This window comes from Chanodichthys erythropterus, chromosome 21 (genome assembly GCF_024489055.1).
Source record: "Chanodichthys erythropterus isolate Z2021 chromosome 21, ASM2448905v1, whole genome shotgun sequence".
NCBI classification, from domain to species: Eukaryota; Metazoa; Chordata; class Actinopteri; order Cypriniformes; family Xenocyprididae; genus Chanodichthys; species Chanodichthys erythropterus.
The window spans coordinates 36,101,207-36,123,348 of NC_090241.1; the positions used below are offsets into that span (position 1 = coordinate 36,101,207).

The window sequence follows — 22,142 nt, forward strand, 5'->3', positions numbered from 1 at the left end:
AATATAATATAATATAATATAATATAATATAATATAATATAATATAATATAATATAATTTTTAATTTAATTTAACCTATTGTAAAAGCACAGGAAAAATGCCAATTTATCATTGTTTTTGTCAACTTTTATTTTGTTTTTGACTACAAATATTTATTGCAACTGTATCTGTATAATGTAATATAATATAATATAATATAATATAATATAATATAATATAATATAATATAATATAATATAATATAATATAATATAATATAATATAATGCATGTGCATGATTTGTAATATTGGCTATTGTTTAAATCGAGCCAATAACAAAATTAATTTATATTGCATGGCTCTTATTGGATGAACCTCTTGTCAGCACCTTCTACATTAATGCACCAAAATCATCCTACAATTTGACTAATAAGCTATATTAGTTGGCAGAAGGATTGTTCATAAAGATTATTATGGTATTATGCTTAATTAAAAGCGATATGCCGTGAGAGGACTTGTTGCATAAAGTCGACTCTTTGCTGTTTCTCTCTGTAGGTATTTTGAGGTGGTATCATCAGACAGGAAGAAGTCTGTGTTTTTGCGGGCTAAAGATCACGCCATGGCTCAGGCCTGGTACAACGCCATCCAGACAGGAAGTGCAGCATTACTGACCAGCGCCAAAGCCGAGCTGAAAGCCCTGCAGCCGAGCCTGGACGTCAGTCACATCGGCTGGATCATTGAGCAGGTGAGAAACACAGACACCGTGAGATGAGAGAGACAGAAATCATGCAGCGGAGTCTGATGATGGTGTGTGTGTCCCCAGGGTTCAGAGCGGCCGATACTGGCGGTGTTGACGGACAGAGATCTACTGCTGTACGGATCTCTGCCCGACAGCAAAGAGACTCTCAACAGCCCAGACAAGAGCTATCCTTTAATTACCACCAGGTACACACACACACACACACACACACACACTGCATACTAGAGCATTAAAATGAGAGGACACACATTACAGGGACTTTACAGTGGTAACACAGTGATGCTGGCATGATGCACAGCGGATCACTGTAATTGTATATTGATAAAGTATGATAAATTTATATGAATTATTATAAATCTATGATAAAAGCCGTGTCCTATTTCATGGAAAAACAGAAAATATCAGGGAATTTTAGAAGTTATTCCAGGTTATGAAAAGTCATAGAAATAAAATATAATATCCATAGTGCTATCAATTTATATACAACATTGATCATACTAATTTATATTACTATAGATATTTTATTTTAATTCCATGACTTTTCATAACCTGGAATCAGATTGATTGGAATTTGCTCTTTGTGAGTGAAATAATTAAAAATCCTTATCCTGAAATCACAAATGAATAGACTATTTACCACATATTTTTTTAATAAAATGTTTTATATATTTTTTTATATATATGCATATTTCATATTTTTTATTTTATGTATATTTATATATATATATATATATATATATATATATATATATATATATATATATATATTTGTGTGTATAATATATATATAGAAAAATAAAAAATTATATATTTTTTATATATATATATATTTCATTTTTATTATTTTATGTATATGTGTGTATATATATATAAATATATATATATATATATTTATATATATATATATATATATATATATATAAAAATGTTTTATATATTTTTTATATATATAAAAAATATATAAAACATTTTTATATATATATATATATATATATATATATATATATATATATATAAATAAAACATTTTTATATATTTTATAGTATATATAATAAAAGAAATAATAATAAAATAAAATAATAATAAATAAAATAAAAAAAAATAAAAATTAAAAAAAAAAAAAAAATATATATATATATATATATATATATATATAAAACAGTTAACGACAGTATTACAATAAACAATTCTAACTACATCTGTGATTCATTAGGCAAACATGTCTCATCCAGTCATATTTTAGAGTCACATCTGTTCAGTTTATCAGGTAGATGATTAATGAGTTGAGCAGTACGTACACTAAATCTGCTGTGTTTCTGTCCGTCAGGCTGGTTCACTCTGGACCGGGTAAGAGTTCATCAGTACACGACTCTGAGCTGACCTTTGGCCTGCGCTTGGGCACTAAGCAGGGAGTGGAGACGCATCTGTTCAGAGTGGACACAGCTAAAGACCTGTCCACCTGGACACACCTGCTGGTGGAGGGCTGCCACAGCGCCGCAGAGCTCGTGCAGGAGGTCACGACAGGTACAGACACCGCTTGAGTCACTGAAGCACACTGAATCTTCAGTAGATGTTCTTTCCAAAGCAGAAAGAGAATAAATGAATTGTGGCTGATGGGTTTGTCTGGGTTCATATCGCCCTCTGTTGGTTCAGTGATGTGCTGCACTCCAGTGTGTTTTGACCAGGGGATGGCAAACTATAATCTCTGGCACATGGGGCAGTCACACAACCTGCTTTATGAAGTTACGTGCTATAAAAACTATTAAATTACGAGATTTTAGCAATCCATTGTTTCTGTGATGATCTCTCCTCGTGCCATAAGGGCCGACTGCAGGTTAAAACCATCCTTTTTTGTCTTTTGTAACCTGATAAAACCCTAAAATTATGAATAGCCCACTTGCATGCTACTCTTGCCATTTCTGCAGTATGCATAATGTGCACAGTGATTTATTTATGCATGCATTGAAAACCAGAGCAAATAATGTATCCCACAATGCAATGCATTTGATCACTACCTTGATTTTTTTTTTCAGTCTGACAAAAATGTATTTATTTATTTTTCATATATGATAACTGGACTTCACTAAATTAATGAGGTCATGTGACAGGGTGACATTACTTGTTGCATAATTGTTACTGTTTGTGGTACAGAAATTATAATATAAAAATATAATATACTATTTTTAGCATATATTATTAGATCTATATTTGTAGTTTGTAGTATTATTTATATACTATTACAGTTATTTATTTATTTTTTTAGTTTTCATTTAATTTGTTTAATTTTTGTTATGTGTGTTTGTCAGCTTTATTATTATTTATTTATTTATTTATTTTTATTATTATTACTATTTAGGTTTAATTTATTTTTATTTAAATTTTAGTTTTTATTTATTTTCAGTTAGTAACTTATTTTATCGAGGCAAAAGTTTTTTCTAATCTAATATTTATATTTAATTTCAGCTTTATTTAAATGAACAATTTCTCTAGCTAATTAAAGCTAATCATCCTGTGTGTTTTGTAGCGTGCAGCTGGAACGGGAAGTCGTGTATGTTGAGTGTTCACATAGACAAAGGCTTCTTGTTGTTTACGGAGGAGGCCGGCGTCAGGAAGAACGTCCTTCTCCAGCAGCCGTTCGAGCGTCTGCGCATGTCCTCAGACGACGGAGTCCGCATGATGTTCCTCGACTTCGGAGGCCCAGAAGCAGAGATCGTGAGAGACGTTTTTGCACTTTTCACCTGCTGCTCGCTTTACTGTCTTTCACCTTTAACCTGGTTTGTTCTGCCTTTACAAAGATGCTTACTTCTTCCTAGAGCTGCTCGATTCTGGATAAACTGAGAATCACAATTTTTTTTAAAATTTCAAATAAATAATCTGAACAGACAACTAAACAAAATAACATGTAATTTACTAGAGGTTCTGACAAAATGTTAATTGCTGCAGTCTATTTAAAATGTTTAATTAATCTGAATTATTTGAAAAAAACTTGGATTGAATGAATGATTCAATGACTCACTCATAAATACTTAATCTGTTTCATTACTGGATGAATCAGCGTTTTGAACAAATCTCTTGAATGAATGATTCAATGACTCACTCATAAATATTTTACTTGTTTCATTACTGGATGAAACAGCATTTTTTAACAAATCTCTTAAATGAATGATTCAATGACTCACTCATAAATACTTAATCTGTTTCAATACTGCAATCAATCAGCGTTTTTGAACAAATCTTTTAAATGAATGATTCAGTGACTCACTCATAAATGCTTTATTTGTTTCATTACTGGATGAATCAGCATTTTTGAACAAATCTCTTAAATGAATGATTCAATGACTCACTCATAAATATTTCACTTGTTTCATTACTGGATGAATCATCGTTTTTTAACAAATCTCTTAAATGAATGATTCAATGACTCACTCATAAATACTTAATCTGTTTCAATACTGCAATGAATCAGTATTTTTGAACAAATCTCTTAAATGAATGATTCAATGACTCACTCATAAATATTTCACTTGTTTCAATACTGCAATGAATCTGTATTTTTAAACAAATCTTTTAAATGAATGATTCAATGACTCACTCATAAATACTTAATCTGTTTCATTACTGGATGAATCAGCGTTTTGAACAAATCTCTTGAATGAATGATTCAATGACTCACTCATAAATATTTTACTTGTTTCATTACTGGATGAAACAGCATTTTTTAACAAATCTCTTAAATGAATGATTCAATGACTCACTCATAAATACTTAATCTGTTTCAATACTGCAATCAATCAGCGTTTTTGAACAAATCTTTTAAATGAATGATTCAGTGACTCACTCATAAATGCTTTATTTGTTTCATTACTGGATGAATCAGCATTTTTGAACAAATCTCTTAAATGAATGATTCAATGACTCACTCATAAATATTTCACTTGTTTCATTACTGGATGAATCATCGTTTTTTAACAAATCTCTTAAATGAATGATTCAATGACTCACTCATAAATACTTAATCTGTTTCAATACTGCAATGAATCAGTATTTTTGAACAAATCTCTTAAATGAATGATTCAATGACTCACTCATAAATATTTCACTTGTTTCAATACTGCAATGAATCTGTATTTTTAAACAAATCTTTTAAATGAATGATTCAATGACTCACTCATAAATACTTAATCTGTTTCAATACTGCAATGAATCAGTATTTTTGAACAAATCTTTTAAATGAATGATTCAGTGACTCACTCATAAATGCTTAATTTGTTTCATTACTGGATGAACCAGCGTTTTTTTAATTAATCTCTTAAATGAATGATTCAATGACTCACTCATAAATACTTCACTTGTTTCATTACTGGATGAATCAGTATTTTTGAACAAATCTCTTGAATGAACGATTCAATGACTCACTCAAATATTTCATTTGTTTCATTACTGGATGAATCTGTTTTTGAACGAATCTCTTAAAATGAATGATTCAATGACAGACATTTTTTAACAGTCACTTGTCGCCTCCTGGTGGTTTAACAATCTAGTCAATACAATCATTATTTGAAGCGTCAAGTTACTTTCAAAAGGTGATTCACTCTAATTTGATCGATTCTGTAGACATCAGTGTTTATATCCGAACTATAAACTTCCATCCCAGTACTTCTGTGATAATATGAATTATTGTAAGACAAAAATAATGAGACTGTGTGGTTGAAAAGACTGTTTGTGAAGCTGTTTCATATCTATACATGACAACGGCTCTCTCTGGATCAGAAGCGGTGCAAACGCAGAGCTGCTGTTCTGATGTGTTTTTGTCAAAGGTTTAACAAACACAGGGGAATCGCTGTCATTTAGGAATGAGATCGTGTGGGTGTTTGAGTCGAGATCCCAATCTTTTAACGATCAATCGTGCAGCTCTACTCTTTCCTAGAAGAAAATGTTCATACTGAGATCTCTAACTTGGCCAGAATGAGCAGTTTGAGTCTTCTCTCTTCTCAGGAGAAACATCTGAGAAGCTGGAGACTTCAGCAAATAGTCAATTTTTTCTCTCTATTTAATTTAACGCCATATGAGGGAAATAATTGAGAGACTGATCTAGATCTCACGTGATTTTGTCTCTCATTTAATATTTCTTCTCTTCTCCCGCTTTTCAGCAACTGGACCTTCACTCCTGCCCTAAAACCATCGTCTTCATCATTCACTCTTTCCTGTCGGCCAAGGTCAAGCGACTAGGGCTGCTGGCGTAACGGTGGACCACTGGACATCAAACCAAATCTTCCATCACAGACTGTCACGGGTCAGTGTTCAGACACGGACGGCCAAAACCTAAAGCCATTCAGTGACGATTTCTCTCTGTTTTCCTCATTTTATTCTTTCTCATTTTATTGGTTTGTATCTCATTCTAAACTTTATGAATGTTTAAAAACATAATCGCATTAATCATATGTTTTCAGAGCGGCAACAGACACAAAACAAGATCTGTTCTAGAACCTAGTGAGTCTACATAGGCAGCATCCAGTCTGAACTGATTTGAGACGCACTAGATAGGCAGCACCTCTGGATGCGACACAAATAATGTTATGTTTTGACATTTACATGTTGCTGATAAAGCAATAGCATCAAATTATGCTAAAAACAAACATAAAATAGTCCATTGCAATTCAAATAAAATAATAAAATAAAATTGAACAAACTTAATACTAATAAGTGTTTAATCATTTATTATAATTTCTCTCGCCTCAGCACCATCTTATATAGATGTATCCCTCGAGCGATTTGCTGCTAGCCTTCCTATGATCCCTTAAAATGCTGTCTAAGTAGGCAGCTCACTAGGTTTTCGAACAGAGCTAGTATTTCACGGTTTTGTTGATATTCCAGTTGTGCGAGACTGTGAAAAACGCAGCTGCTCTGATCATAGAAAGGGCTTTAACGTTTGGCAGCTGAGAGCGGTTTGAGAAATTAAATCTCGAATCTTTCTACGGTGAGAAATAACTAATTTGACTTTCTTCTTACTTTAAATATAACCTTTTAAAGATGTGTCGTCTTCCAGAAGATCTACTATGAATCTATGCAACCTGTCAAACCCTTACAAAAAAGTTACTGTGGTTGTACCATGGTACAGTGATGGATTCAGATGGTAATACTGTGGTATTTGATGTTTCATATACCATAGTATTTATATGGTATATGGATTTTGCAAGGGAAATATGGTAATGCCTCACTCTTTGTTTATTTTACAAGCCAAAACTACAAAACTGGGAACTGTAATTCAGATTTAAAATTGGAGAAACCTTCACTAGAAGTAGTTATATCTGAGAAATGCTTGTAATTCAGTTTGTGGATTGAATTCATGTTAAATAACTAAGTTACACTGACCTCTAGTGGGCATAATGAGCATTAGTACTGTCCACATGATCTGACCTCTCCGGCTTTGTTCAGAATAGCATACTGCTCATACTACTTCTGCAGTATACTGTGCACAGTATGAGTTTTCTGCATTTACATGTACTACAACATGCACTTGACCTTCCATTTGATAAATGCACCAGAGTTTGATTTTTCTTGAATCATCATTTGATCCGACACCTAAAAGTGACATTTTTACACATGCATTAATTTTACTGAAAGAACGTTTATTCATGACTGAGAGAAGTTCTTGCCAGGATGCCTTCTGGGATAAGCAGATGTTACATGCTGAAATAAAAATGTTTATTGTTGCACAATGCATACTGTTTTGAAAACCGCAGGCAGTATGCAGTATATACTGCACAGTATGCTAGTACTCCATTCTGAACACAGCCACTTTCATGCAATATCGTCTTGTTTTGTCGTTTTTCTTTCTTTTGAACCTTCTTCTAACTGATTTGTGTGAATAATGATGGATGTGCAGTGACGTTCGGCTGTATTCCTCAAGGATGTCTTCCTGTTTTCACATGCTCTTTTTGTCTCATTACATTGTGACGGAGATATGCAATTTTTTTCTGCTCAGAGAGGTACTTTTAAAAAAAGAAACTGTCCCAGCTTGCTGAGGTGGAAAATATCCTTCATGTGGCCTTTTTTACATTCTACTAAATTTTAATATATAATTCAAACTAAGCTATATTCAACCTGTGTTAGTTATCAAAAGGAAAATCATTATATCCTTATTTAAACAGTGCCTTTTAGGGTTGTTTGTATATAAAATTGCAATAAATATAACTGTTGACTTCATCCTCCCTGGAGTTTTATTGGGTTGTGGGTCATTTGCTGGGGAAGAGAGGCCAGGGAACGCTTTCACTCATATATGGTCAAAAACACGGATGGGAAGCCCAATAAAACACACGGAAAAACAAACACAATCCACCAACCGGCTTCTGAGGGAACATAACATATACATTCCCAAAACATTAACACAAAATATATATTTATATATTCATGGAATGTTCAAAAGTAACATTCCCATTATATTTGGAGAATGATAGAATAGAATGTTTCCTTAATGTTCGTATAACCAAAGAAAATAATATTTTAATTTCAAGAAAATAATAAAATTGTTGTTGTTGATATTGTTATTTTAATGCAATTAAATAGAAAAATATATATATATATATAAATCCAAAAATAATAATGAAAATATAATGGTTTTTTTTTGCATTTTAGAAAAAAACTATATGACAATGAAAGAACACTTTCATTTAAATAAAATTATAAAACTGTTGTTGTTATTTTAATAATAAATTAAATATAAAATAAGATAAATATATAATAAAAACATATTAAAACATTTTAGCGCTTTAAAAAAATGACAATGAAAGAATTATACCTAATAAAATAAAATTGAATAGAATAAAAATGTAAGAAATTAGGCAAAATTTGATTTTCAAAAAATAATAATGAAAAGAATATTTTAATTTCAATAAAATAATAATAATGTTGTTGTTGTTATTATTTTTAATAATGAAATTAAATAGAAAATAAATATATAATCCAAAAATAATAAAAAAAATTAAAATGTATTGTTTTAGCATTTAAGTAAAAAAATTATACAATGAAAGAATGTTTTAATTTCAATAAAATTATAAGACTTATTTTAATAATAAATTAAATATAAAATAAATGTATATATAATAAAAAAATAAAGAAAAAATACAAATGTAATTTTTAGCATTTAAAAAATGACCATGAAAGAATGATACTTTAGTTTTAATAAAGTAATAAAATTGTTATTATTACTTTAATTTAAATAGTATAAAAATGTTAAAAATTAGGCAAAACTTGATTTACAAAAAAATTATCAAAATATAATTAAAAAAATGCAAAACATTATTTTTAAAGGTTCGCTAAAGAGAGTCACATGATTTATCATAAAACGTGAGTGATTTGAGTCAGTCGTGTCCAAAGCAAAACCTAACACACTTCTGCGTTCAGTGTTCAACAACATTTATTTATTCTTCATATCGAGTCAGATCTGACTCCAGAGCTTTTTAAAATAAAACCTTTTTCCAGAGAAGAAACATTTTCTACAGAAAATAATTACATTTTAGAACAATAAAGCGACTGCAGGTTGGGACAACATTGATGGATAATAACTCTGTGTTATCAGAGCAATTAATCAAGGTTCACTTAAAACCAACCATCACAACAAACATACTGTTCTCATAAACACACCTTTACCTGGCAACCGTCGGCATGGCAACAGAGATTGGCAGCATGCCGCTGTGCTCTATCAGTTAGATGGAAAAATTGCCAATGAGCTCTTTACATGAGAGAGAGAGAGAGAGAGAGAGAGGTGCAGTGAATATATTTTGATTAGATAAAAAACTGGAAAGCACTCAGGAGGAAGAGAAAAGAGAAAATTGGTGCAATAAGAGCATGACAGCAGCCACGCGTCTGTGAGCTTTATACTCAAATGAATCACTGATTCATACTGAATGATGCTTCTGTTCTGTTCATGTGTGAAGTGTGTTTAAATCGCTGAATATGCTGAATTCAAGGTTGGGATGAATTGATTTGCAATGAAATATAGATTAATTCTATACAGAGCTTTGTTTAGGTTTATGTTTCATGCTTGGTGATGTTTTTTTATTATTGCTTAATTCTTCTGAGCTTATAAACGTGAACTTCAGTTTCATATTTATATATTTTTCATGATTTATTTTTCCCTAAAGACCTGCTTATAATGTCTGTCAATATTTTGAGGCAAAACCAAGAACAAATATTATACTATAAGTACAAATGTTATCAATATAATTAGTTATTTTTTTGTTTGAGACAAATCTATAACGCATTGTCTATTTACACTGTGCAAATAGCATCCCTTGTTGGCAAACGCTATTTACACTAGCTCCGCCCACCAATGTCTTCAGTCGTTTTCAGTGGTGCAGCAGTAGCGAGAGAGGCTCACAGGCTTGGCTTTTAACGCGATCAACGTGGGTTCGAATCCAGCTTTTACGAAGCTCGCATTTATTTTCAATAAAAATGAAAATAATGTTCCAAAAGTGTAAAAAAACTGCGAACGAGTGTTTAATAATATTAAAAGTGTTTATTGGGTAGGATTAAGGGAAGGTGTAGGGAGGGGTTTTATTCTCCCAATATCCATTTACACTAGGTGAAAATAGCGAAAATATCCATTTACAATAGGTGAAAATAGCGAAAATATCCATTTACACTAGGTGAAAATAGCGAAAATATCCATTTACACTAGGTGAAAATAGCGAAAATATCCATTTACACTAGGTGAAAATAGCGAAAATATCCATTTACACTAGGTGAAAATAGCGAAAATATCTATTTACAATAGGTGAAAATAGCGAAAATATCCATTTACACTAGGTGAAAATAGCGAAAATATCCATTTACACTAGGTGAAAATAGCGAAAATATCTATTTACACTAGGTGAAAATAGCGAAAATATCCATTTACACTAGGTGAAAATAGCGAAAATATCCATTTACACTAGGTGAAAATAGCGAAAATATCCATTTACACTAGGTGAAAATAGCGAAAATATCCATTTACACTAGGTGAAAATAGCGAAAATATCCATTTACACTAGGTGAAAATAGCGAAAATATCTATTTACAATAGGTGAAAATAGCGAAAATATCCATTTACACTAGGTGAAAATAGCGAAAATATCCATTTACACTAGGTGAAAATAGCGAAAATATCCATTTACACTAGGTGAAAATAGCGAAAATATCTATTTACAATAGGTGAAAATAGCGAAAATATCTATTTACACTAGGTGAAAATATCGAAAATATCCATTTACACTAGGTGAAAATATCGAAAATATCCATTTACACTAGGTGAAAATAGCGAAAATATCCATTTACACTAGGTGAAAATAACGAAAATATCCATTTACACTAGGTGAAAATAGCAAAAATATCTATTTACAATAGGTGAAAATAGCGAAAATATCTATTTACACTAGGTGAAAATAGCAAAAATATCCATTTACACTAGGTGAAAATAGCGAAAATATCCATTTACACTAGGTGAAAATAGCGAAAATATCCATTTACACTAGGTGAAAATAGCAAAAATATCTATTTACACTAGGTGAAAGTAGCAAAAATATTCTATTTACACTAGGTGAAAATAGCGAAAATATCCATTTACACTAGGTGAAAATAGCGAAAATATCTATTTACACTAGGTGAAAATAGCGAAAATATCTATTTACACTAGGTGAAAATAGCAAAAATATCTATTTACACTAGGTGAAAGTAGCAAAAATATTCTATTTACACTAGGTGAAAATAGCGAAAATATCTATTTACACTAGGTGAAAGTAGCAAAAATATTCTATTTACACTAGGTGAAAATAGCGAAAATATCCATTTACACTAGGTGAAAATAGCGAAAATATCTATTTACACTAGGTGAAAATAGCAAAAATATCTATTTACACTAGGTGAAAGTAGCAAAAATATTCTATTTACACTAGGTGAAAATAGCGAAAATATCCATTTACACTAGGTGAAAATAGCGAAAATATCTATTTACACTAGGTGAAAATAGCGAAAATATCCATTTACACTAGGTGAAAATAGCGAAAATATCCTATTTACACTAGGTGAAAATAGCGAAAATATCTATTTACACTAGGTGAAAATAGCAAAAATATCTATTTACACTAGGTGAAAATAGCGAAAATATCCATTTACACTAGGTGAAAATAGCGAAAATATCCATTTACACTAGGTGAAAATAGCGAAAATATCTATTTACACTAGGTGAAAATAGCAAAAATATCTATTTACACTAGGTGAAAGTAGCAAAAATATTCTAGTTCCACTAGGTGAAAATAGCAAAATATTCTATTTACACTAGGTGAAAATAGCGAAAATATCTATTTACACTAGGTGAAAATAGCGAAAATATCTATTTACACTAGGTGAAAATAGCGAAAATATCTATTTACACTAGGTGAAAGTAGCAAAAATATTCTATTTACACTAGGTGAAAATAGCGAAAATATCCATTTACACTAGGTGAAAATAGCGAAAATATCTATTTACACTAGGTGAAAATAGCGAAAATATCTATTTACACTAGGTGAAAATAGCGAAAATATCTATTTACACTAGGTGAAAGTAGCAAAAATATTCTATTTACACTAGGTGAAAGTAGCAAAAATATTCTATTTACACTAGGTGAAAATAGCGAAAATATCCATTTACACTAGGTGAAAATAGCGAAAATATCTATTTACACTAGGTGAAAATAGCGAAAATATCTATTTACACTAGGTGAAAATAGCAAAAATATCTATTTACACTAGGTGAAAATAGCAAAAATATTCTATTTACACTAGGTGAAAGTAGCAAAAATATTCTATTTACACTAGGTGAAAATAGCGAAAATATTCTATTTACACTAGGTGAAAATAGCGAAAATATCTATTTACACTAGGTGAAAATAGCAAAAATATTCTATTTACACTAGGTGAAAGTAGCAAAAATATTCTATTTACACTAGGTGAAAATAGCGAAAATATTCTATTTACACTAGGTGAAAGTAGCGAAAATATCTATTTACACTAGGTGAAAATAGCGAAAATATCTATTTACACTAGGTGAAAATAGCAAAAATATCTATTTACACTAGGTGAAAATAGCAAAAATATTCTATTTACACTAGGTGAAAGTAGCAAAAATATTCTATTTACACTAGGTGAAAGTAGCAAAAATATCTATTTACACTAGGTGAAAATAGCGAAAATATCCATTTACACTAGGTGAAAATAGCGAAAATATCTATTTACACTAGGTGAAAATAGCGAAAATATTCTATTTACACTAGGTGAAAGTAGCAAAAATATCTATTTACACTAGGTGAAAATAGCGAAAATATCCATTTACACTAGGTGAAAATATCGAAAATATCCATTTACACTAGGTGAAAATAGCGAAAATATCCATTTACACTAGGTGAAAATAGCGAAAATATCCATTTACACTAGGTGAAAATAGCGAAAATATCCATTTACACTAGGTGAAAATAGCGAAAATATCCATTTACACTAGGTGAAAATAGCGAAAATATCCATTTACACTAGGTGAAAGTAGCGAAAATATTCTATTTACACTAGGTGAAAATAGCGAAAATATCCATTTACACTAGGTGAAAATAGCGAAAATATCCATTTACACTAGGTGAAAATAGCGAAAATATCTATTTACACTAGGTGAAAATAGCGAAAATATCCATTTACACTAGGTGAAAATAGCGAAAATATCCATTTACACTAGGTGAAAATATCGAAAATATCCATTTACACTAGGTGAAAATAGCGAAAATATCCATTTACACTAGGTGAAAATAGCGAAAATATCCATTTACACTAGGTGAAAATAGCGAAAATATTCTATTTACACTAGGTCAAAATAGCGAAAATATCCATTTACACTAGGTGAAAATAGCGAAAATATCCATTTACACTAGGTGAAAATAGCGAAAATATCCATTTACACTAGGTGAAAATAGCGAAAATATCCATTTACACTAGGTGAAAATAGCGAAAATATCCATTTACAATAGGTGAAAATAGCGAAAATATCCATTTACACTAGGTGAAAATAGCGAAAATATCCATTTACACTAGGTGAAAATAGCGAAAATATCCATTTACACTAGGTGAAAATAGCGAAAATATCCATTTACACTAGGTGAAAATAGCGAAAATATCTATTTACAATAGGTGAAAATAGCGAAAATATCCATTTACACTAGGTGAAAATAGCGAAAATATCTATTTACACTAGGTGAAAATATCGAAAATATCCATTTACACTAGGTGAAAATATCGAAAATATCCATTTACACTAGGTGAAAATAGCGAAAATATCCATTTACACTAGGTGAAAATAACGAAAATATCCATTTACACTAGGTGAAAATAGCGAAAATATCTATTTACAATAGGTGAAAATAGCGAAAATATCTATTTACACTAGGTGAAAATAGCGAAAATATCCATTTACACTAGGTGAAAATAGCGAAAATATCCATTTACACTAGGTGAAAATAGCGAAAATATCCATTTACACTAGGTGAAAATAGCAAAAATATCTATTTACACTAGGTGAAAGTAGCAAAAATATTCTATTTACACTAGGTGAAAATAGCGAAAATATCCATTTACACTAGGTGAAAATAGCGAAAATATCTATTTACACTAGGTGAAAATAGCGAAAATATCTATTTACACTAGGTGAAAATAGCAAAAATATCTATTTACACTAGGTGAAAATAGCAAAAATATTCTATTTACACTAGGTGAAAGTAGCAAAAATATTCTATTTACACTAGGTGAAAATAGCGAAAATATTCTATTTACACTAGGTGAAAATAGCGAAAATATCTATTTACACTAGGTGAAAATAGCAAAAATATTCTATTTACACTAGGTGAAAGTAGCAAAAATATTCTATTTACACTAGGTGAAAATAGCGAAAATATTCTATTTACACTAGGTGAAAGTAGCGAAAATATCTATTTACACTAGGTGAAAATAGCGAAAATATCTATTTACACTAGGTGAAAATAGCAAAAATATCTATTTACACTAGGTGAAAATAGCAAAAATATTCTATTTACACTAGGTGAAAGTAGCAAAAATATTCTATTTACACTAGGTGAAAATAGCAAAAATATTCTATTTACACTAGGTGAAAGTAGCAAAAATATCTATTTACACTAGGTGAAAATAGCGAAAATATCCATTTACACTAGGTGAAAATAGCGAAAATATCTATTTACACTAGGTGAAAATATCGAAAATATCCATTTACACTAGGTGAAAGTAGCAAAAATATTCTATTTACACTAGGTGAAAATAGCGAAAATATCTATTTACACTAGGTGAAAATAGCGAAAATATCTATTTACACTAGGTGAAAATAGCAAAAATATTCTATTTACACTAGGTGAAAGTAGCAAAAATATTCTATTTACACTAGGTGAAAGTAGCAAAAATATTCTATTTACACTAGGTGAAAATAGCGAAAATATCCATTTACACTAGGTGAAAATAGCGAAAATATCTATTTACACTAGGTGAAAATAGCAAAAATATTCTATTTACACTAGGTGAAAGTAGCAAAAATATTCTATTTACACTAGGTGAAAATAGCGAAAATATTCTATTTACACTAGGTGAAAGTAGCAAAAATATCTATTTACACTAGGTGAAAATAGCGAAAATATCCATTTACACTAGGTGAAAATATCGAAAATATCCATTTACACTAGGTGAAAATAGCGAAAATATCTATTTACACTAGGTGAAAGTAGCAAAAATATCTATTTACACTAGGTGAAAGTAGCAAAAATATCTATTTACACTAGGTGAAAATAGCGAAAATATCCATTTACACTAGGTGAAAATAGCGAAAATATCCATTTACACTAGGTGAAAATAGCGAAAATATCCATTTACACTAGGTGAAAATAGCGAAAATATCCATTTACACTAGGTGAAAATAGCGAAAATATCCATTTACACTAGGTGAAAATAGCGAAAATATCCATTTACACTAGGTGAAAGTAGCGAAAATATTCTATTTACACTAGGTGAAAATAGCGAAAATATCCATTTACACTAGGTGAAAATAGCGAAAATATCCATTTACACTAGGTGAAAATAGCGAAAATATCTATTTACACTAGGTGAAAATAGCGAAAATATCCATTTACACTAGGTGAAAATAGCGAAAATATCCATTTACACTAGGTGAAAATATCGAAAATATCCATTTACACTAGGTGAAAATAGCGAAAATATCCATTTACACTAGGTGAAAATAGCGAAAATATCCATTTACACTAGGTGAAAATAGCGAAAATATCCATTTACACTAGGTGAAAATAGCGAAAATATCCATTTACACTAGGTGAAAATAGCGAAATAGCGAAAATATCCATTTACACTAGGTGAAAATAGCGAAAATATCCATTTACACTAGGTGAAAATAGCGAAAATATCCATTTACACTAGGTGAAAATAGCGAAATAGCGAAAATATCCATTTACACTAGGTGAAAATAGCGAAAATATCCATTTACACTAGGTGAAAATAGCGAAAATATCCATTTACACTAGGTGAAAATAGCGAAAATATCCATTTACACTAGGTGAAAATAGCAAAAATATCTATTTACACTAGGTGAAAGTAGCAAAAATATTCTATTTACACTAGGTGAAAATATCGAAAATATCCATTTACACTAGGTGAAAATAGCGAAAATATCTATTTACACTAGGTGAAAATAGCGAAAATATCTATTTACACTAGGTGAAAATAGCAAAAATATCTATTTACACTAGGTGAAAATAGCAAAAATATTCTATTTACACTAGGTGAAAGTAGCAAAAATATTCTATTTACACTAGGTGAAAATAGCGAAAATATTCTATTTACACTAGGTGAAAGTAGCAAAAATATCTATTTACACTAGGTGAAAATAGCGAAAATATCTATTTACACTAGGTGAAAATAGCGAAAATATCCATTTACACTAGGTGAAAATAGCGAAAATATTCTATTTACACTAGGTGAAAGTAGCAAAAATATTCTATTTACACTAGGTGAAAATAGCGAAAATATTCTATTTACACTAGGTGAAAGTAGCAAAAATATCCATTTACACTAGGTGAAAATAGCGAAAATATCTATTTACACTAGGTGAAAATAGCGAAAATATCCATTTACACTAGGTGAAAATAGCGAAAATATTCTATTTACACTAGGTGAAAGTAGCGAAAATATTCTATTTAAACTAGGTGAAAATAACGAAAATATCCATTTACACTAGGTGAAAATAGCGAAAATATCTATTTACACTAGGTGAAAATATCGAAAATATCCATTTACACTAGGTGAAAGTAGCAAAAATATCTATTTACACTAGGTGAAAATAGCGAAAATATCCATTTACACTAGGTGAAAATAGCGAAAATATCCATTTACACTAGGTGAAAATATCGAAAATATCCATTTACACTAGGTGAAAATAGCGAAAATATCCATTTACACTAGGTGAAAATAGCGAAAATATCCATTTACACTAGGTGAAAATAGCGAAAATATCCATTTACACTAGGTGAAAATAGCGAAAATATCCATTTACAATAGGTGAAAATAGCGAAAATATCCATTTACACTAGGTGAAAATAGCGAAAAAATCTATTTACACTAGGTGAAAGTAGCGAAAATATTCTATTTAAACTAGGTGAAAATAACGAAAATATCCATTTACACTAGGTGAAAATAGCGAAAATATCCATTTACACTAGGTGAAAATAGCGAAAATATCCATTTACACTAGGTGAAAATAGCGAAAATATCCATTTACACTAGGTGAAAATAGCGAAAATATCCATTTACACTAGGTGAAAATAGCGAAAATATCTATTTACACTAGGTGAAAATAGCGAAAATATTCTATTTACACTAGGTGAAAATAGCGAAAATATCCATTTACACTAGGTGAAAATAGCGAAAATATCCATTTACAATAGGTGAAAATGGCGAAAATATCCATTTACACTAGGTCAAAATGGCGAAAATATTCTATTTACACTAGGTCAAAATGGCGAAAATATCCATTTACACTAGGTGAAAATGGCGAAAATATCCATTTACACTAGGTGAAAATAGCGAAAATATCTATTTACACTAGGTGAAAATAGCGAAAATATCTATTTACACTAGGTGAAAATAGCGAAAATATCCATTTACACTAGGTGAAAATAGCGAAAATATCTATTTACACTAGGTGAAAATAGCGAAAATATCCATTTACACTAGGTGAAAATATCGAAAATATCCATTTACACTAGGTGAAAATAGCGAAAATATCCATTTACACTAGGTGAAAATAGCGAAAATATCCATTTACACTAGGTGAAAATAGCGAAATAGCGAAAATATCCATTTACACTAGGTGAAAATAGCGAAAATATCCATTTACACTAGGTGAAAATAGCGAAAATATCCATTTACACTAGGTGAAAATAGCGAAATAGCGAAAATATCCATTTACACTAGGTGAAAATAGCGAAAATATCCATTTACACTAGGTGAAAATAGCGAAAATATCCATTTACACTAGGTGAAAATAGCGAAATAGCGAAAATATCCATTTACACTAGGTGAAAATAGCGAAAATATCCATTTACACTAGGTGAAAATAGCGAAAATATCCATTTACACTAGGTGAAAATAGCGAAAATATCCATTTACACTAGGTGAAAATAGCAAAAATATCTATTTACACTAGGTGAAAGTAGCAAAAATATTCTATTTACACTAGGTGAAAATAGCGAAAATATCCATTTACACTAGGTGAAAATAGCGAAAATATCTATTTACACTAGGTGAAAATAGCGAAAATATCCATTTACACTAGGTGAAAATAGCGAAAATATCTATTTACACTAGGTGAAAATAGCGAAAATATCTATTTACACTAGGTGAAAATAGCGAAAATATCCATTTACACTAGGTGAAAATAGCGAAAATATCTATTTACACTAGGTGAAAATAGCGAAAATATCCATTTACACTAGGTGAAAATAGCGAAAATATCCATTTACACTAGGTGAAAATAGCGAAAATATCCATTTACACTAGGTGAAAATAGCGAAAATATCCATTTACACTAGGTGAAAATAGCGAAATAGCGAAAATATCCATTTACACTAGGTGAAAATAGCGAAAATATCCATTTACACTAGGTGAAAATAGCGAAAATATCCATTTACACTAGGTGAAAATAGCGAAATAGCGAAAATATCCATTTACACTAGGTGAAAATAGCGAAAATATCCATTTACACTAGGTGAAAATAGCGAAAATATCCATTTACACTAGGTGAAAATAGCGAAATAGCGAAAATATCCATTTACACTAGGTGAAAATAGCGAAAATATCCATTTACACTAGGTGAAAATAGCGAAAATATCCATTTACACTAGGTGAAAATAGCGAAATAGCGAAAATATCCATTTACACTAGGTGAAAATAGCGAAAATATCCATTTACACTAGGTGAAAGTAGCGAAAATATTGTAATGTAATTTCAGGACGTTTTTGCCAGGAAATTCAAAAGGATGCGACATGCGCTCCCGAGTGCCTCTCTTCAGTACAATTAAAAATGAAACGAACTCAGAATTATGATCGTTCAGGATAATATCGAAAGAGGCATTTTGTACTACTGTAATGTCAGTATCTCACCCACAGGAAATGGATTAATTCAAACGGCAGAGTCGAAAATAAACGTTATAATCAAACTATCATAGCAGTGTCATTTTAATTAGCCTACCTGATCTGTCGACATGATGCCATTGAATTTCGCTGCTGTAAACATCCACATCGCTACGATCAGATGCTTTCTGTCACTTTTGTTGTGTTTATTTTGTTATTGAGAGGAAAGCGCGCGCAGTATATATTTAAATATTCATCTAACCGTCAGCGTGGACGGCTTCGATGTGTTCACTGCAAAGGTATTTCCAATTTTTTCTTCTAAGCGAAGAACGAAAAAGAATTTCAGAGCCTTGAATCAGGTTCAGTCTCTTGTATTTTGTGTGACTGATTTGGTCGCATGAGTGCGAGCACGAGCAATACGTTTCTGGCTGCAGTTCACTTAACGGCCACCGGTGTCGCTAATAACAAGTGTTTCTGAATGAATGAATTTATTCAGTTTAGGTTGAAAAAAGCATCATGGACATTCAGCTTAACATCTCCATCTAGAAGAAACATCATGAGGTGAGGAGATGTTGACAGATCTGTCCTTGTTCATATATTATTCTTCATATTTCTGTCTCATCACAGAACAGATGGTTACACTGTTAAATCTGTAACAGGTGGGTTCACGGGTTTCATTTCTCTGCAGCTCATTATCAGTCATTCTAGGCTCATTTCAGACTCATTCAGGCTAATTATCGTTTATACATTCATTCTGAAGACGCTTTTATCCAGAGTGATTCATATGGAGTTATGGTGCACATTATGTGTTTCAGAAATAAACCCCATGACCTTGATGCTGAATCAGTATTTTATACCGAGAAACTATTGTGCATCAGTCTTCATAATCTGTTCTCTCTGATGAAGCTGGTTAAACTAGATTAGAGGCCTGGTGTTGTCATCAGAAGGGTTATTATTTAAAAATGGCAAAAACACAATTAAATTACTAATGGAAGATGGAAAATATAAAAAATAAAACCCAATTCAAAGTATTAATAAAAACTATAATAGTATCTCAATGATACTAATAACACAGTTGGCCAGAAGATGCTGGTGACCACATTATCAAAAGGTATTGACATTATTTATTATTAATAAGTGTCCATTATTACAGTGATTCATGTTTAAACTAAAGCTGCTTGATGAGTCTGTTTTTCACTCACAGCACTAAATGTTTTATTTCTCTTTAATGAGAAACATGAGGCTGATTATTTGTCTTTCACAAGTGAACAGATCAGACTAAATCTTTTGAAGGTTTACTGGTTAGTTTTCATCATGTTCTAGTTGTTAAAGCTCAGTGTCTTCATCAGTCCTCGTGTGTCTCAGGTTCTCTTATAGGGAATATACAGAGCTGTGCTAGAAAAGACAGTTGATGTTTTCTTGGAATCATATACAAAACATTGCTTTAAAAATATGATTATGAAATTATTTAAAGATATCCCCATAAGTTTTTTTTTACTAAAATATTATATTAAATATTATAATATTTGACCTTTTTTATTTATAAACTATATATGTGTATATATATTTATATATATATATGCAAGCAATCTTTATGGGAAGTAAAGAAAACATTAAATTATATATATATATATATACATAATTTAATGTTTTCTTTACTTCCCATAAAGATTGCTTTCAAATTAATATTATGAAATGAGATTATATTATATTATAAATATTATTAAAAATATGTTTGTTACACAGCAATATTTTATTAAAAATTTAATTTAAAAAAAGTATAAAATTTTATTTAAAAACTTTATTTTGTTTTTAAGTTAGATGTTTTTAATATATATATATATATTAATTTAATAATTTAAAAAAAAATCCCATAAAGATTGAAGAATTAATATTATGAAATTAGTTTGTGAAATATGTTTACTACACAGCAGTATTTATTTATTTTTTAATTTAAAAACTTTATTTTATATCAAGTTATGTGTTTTTATTATTTTCCCCCATAATTTAATACTTTAAAAATGAATTAGAAACATGAATCCTACAAAACAATCCCCATTAGGATTACTTATGAAATTTTGAATTTGAAGTTATATAAAGATATTCCCATCCAATTTTTTTGGGCTAAAATATTATATTAAATATTATAATATTTAACACTTTTTTATTTATAAACTATATTTTATATGTATTTAAGTTACATGTTTTCATAACTTAATGCTTTAAAAAAAAAAAAAAAAAAAAGAAAAAAACTTGAACCCTGTTAGAAAAATCTTGGATTGCTTTCAAATTATGAATTTAAAATTACATAAAGGTATCCCTATGAGATTTTTTTTTTTTTTTTTGGCTAAAATATATTAAATACTGTAATATGTAACACTTTTTTATTTAAAAACTATATTTAATATATTTTTACGCTACATGTTTTTTCATAATTTAATAGCCTACTTAAAAAAAAAAAAAAAAAATTAAACTTGAATCCTATAAGGAAATTTCCATTAGGATTGCTTAAATGAATATTATTTCATTATATGAAATATGAAATATATATGAAATTATATTAAGATATTCTCATAAGATTTTTTTGACTAAAATATTACATTAAATATTATAACATTTATCCTTTTTTATTCATAGACTATATTTTATACATTTTTTTAAGTTACACTAAAAAATGATGGGTTAAAAACAACCCAAGTTGGGTTGAAA

The 22,142-nt window shown here is 30.0% G+C and overlaps 1 protein-coding gene across 1 annotated transcript in view; it reads left to right on the forward strand.

The window, feature by feature from the left end:
* Positions 1-7,939, forward strand: part of snta1 (syntrophin, alpha 1) — a 37,832-nt gene extending 29,893 nt beyond the window's left edge. Inside the window, exons 4-8 of the mRNA XM_067373249.1 lie at positions 535-724; positions 803-924; positions 2,067-2,263; positions 3,264-3,451; positions 5,890-7,939. Coding sequence (XP_067229350.1) covers positions 535-724; positions 803-924; positions 2,067-2,263; positions 3,264-3,451; positions 5,890-5,982 — 790 coding nt within the window. The 3' untranslated portion in view covers positions 5,983-7,939. The remainder of the gene's footprint in view (positions 1-534; positions 725-802; positions 925-2,066; positions 2,264-3,263; positions 3,452-5,889) is intronic.
* The last annotated feature ends 14,203 nt before the right edge of the window (positions 7,940-22,142 follow it).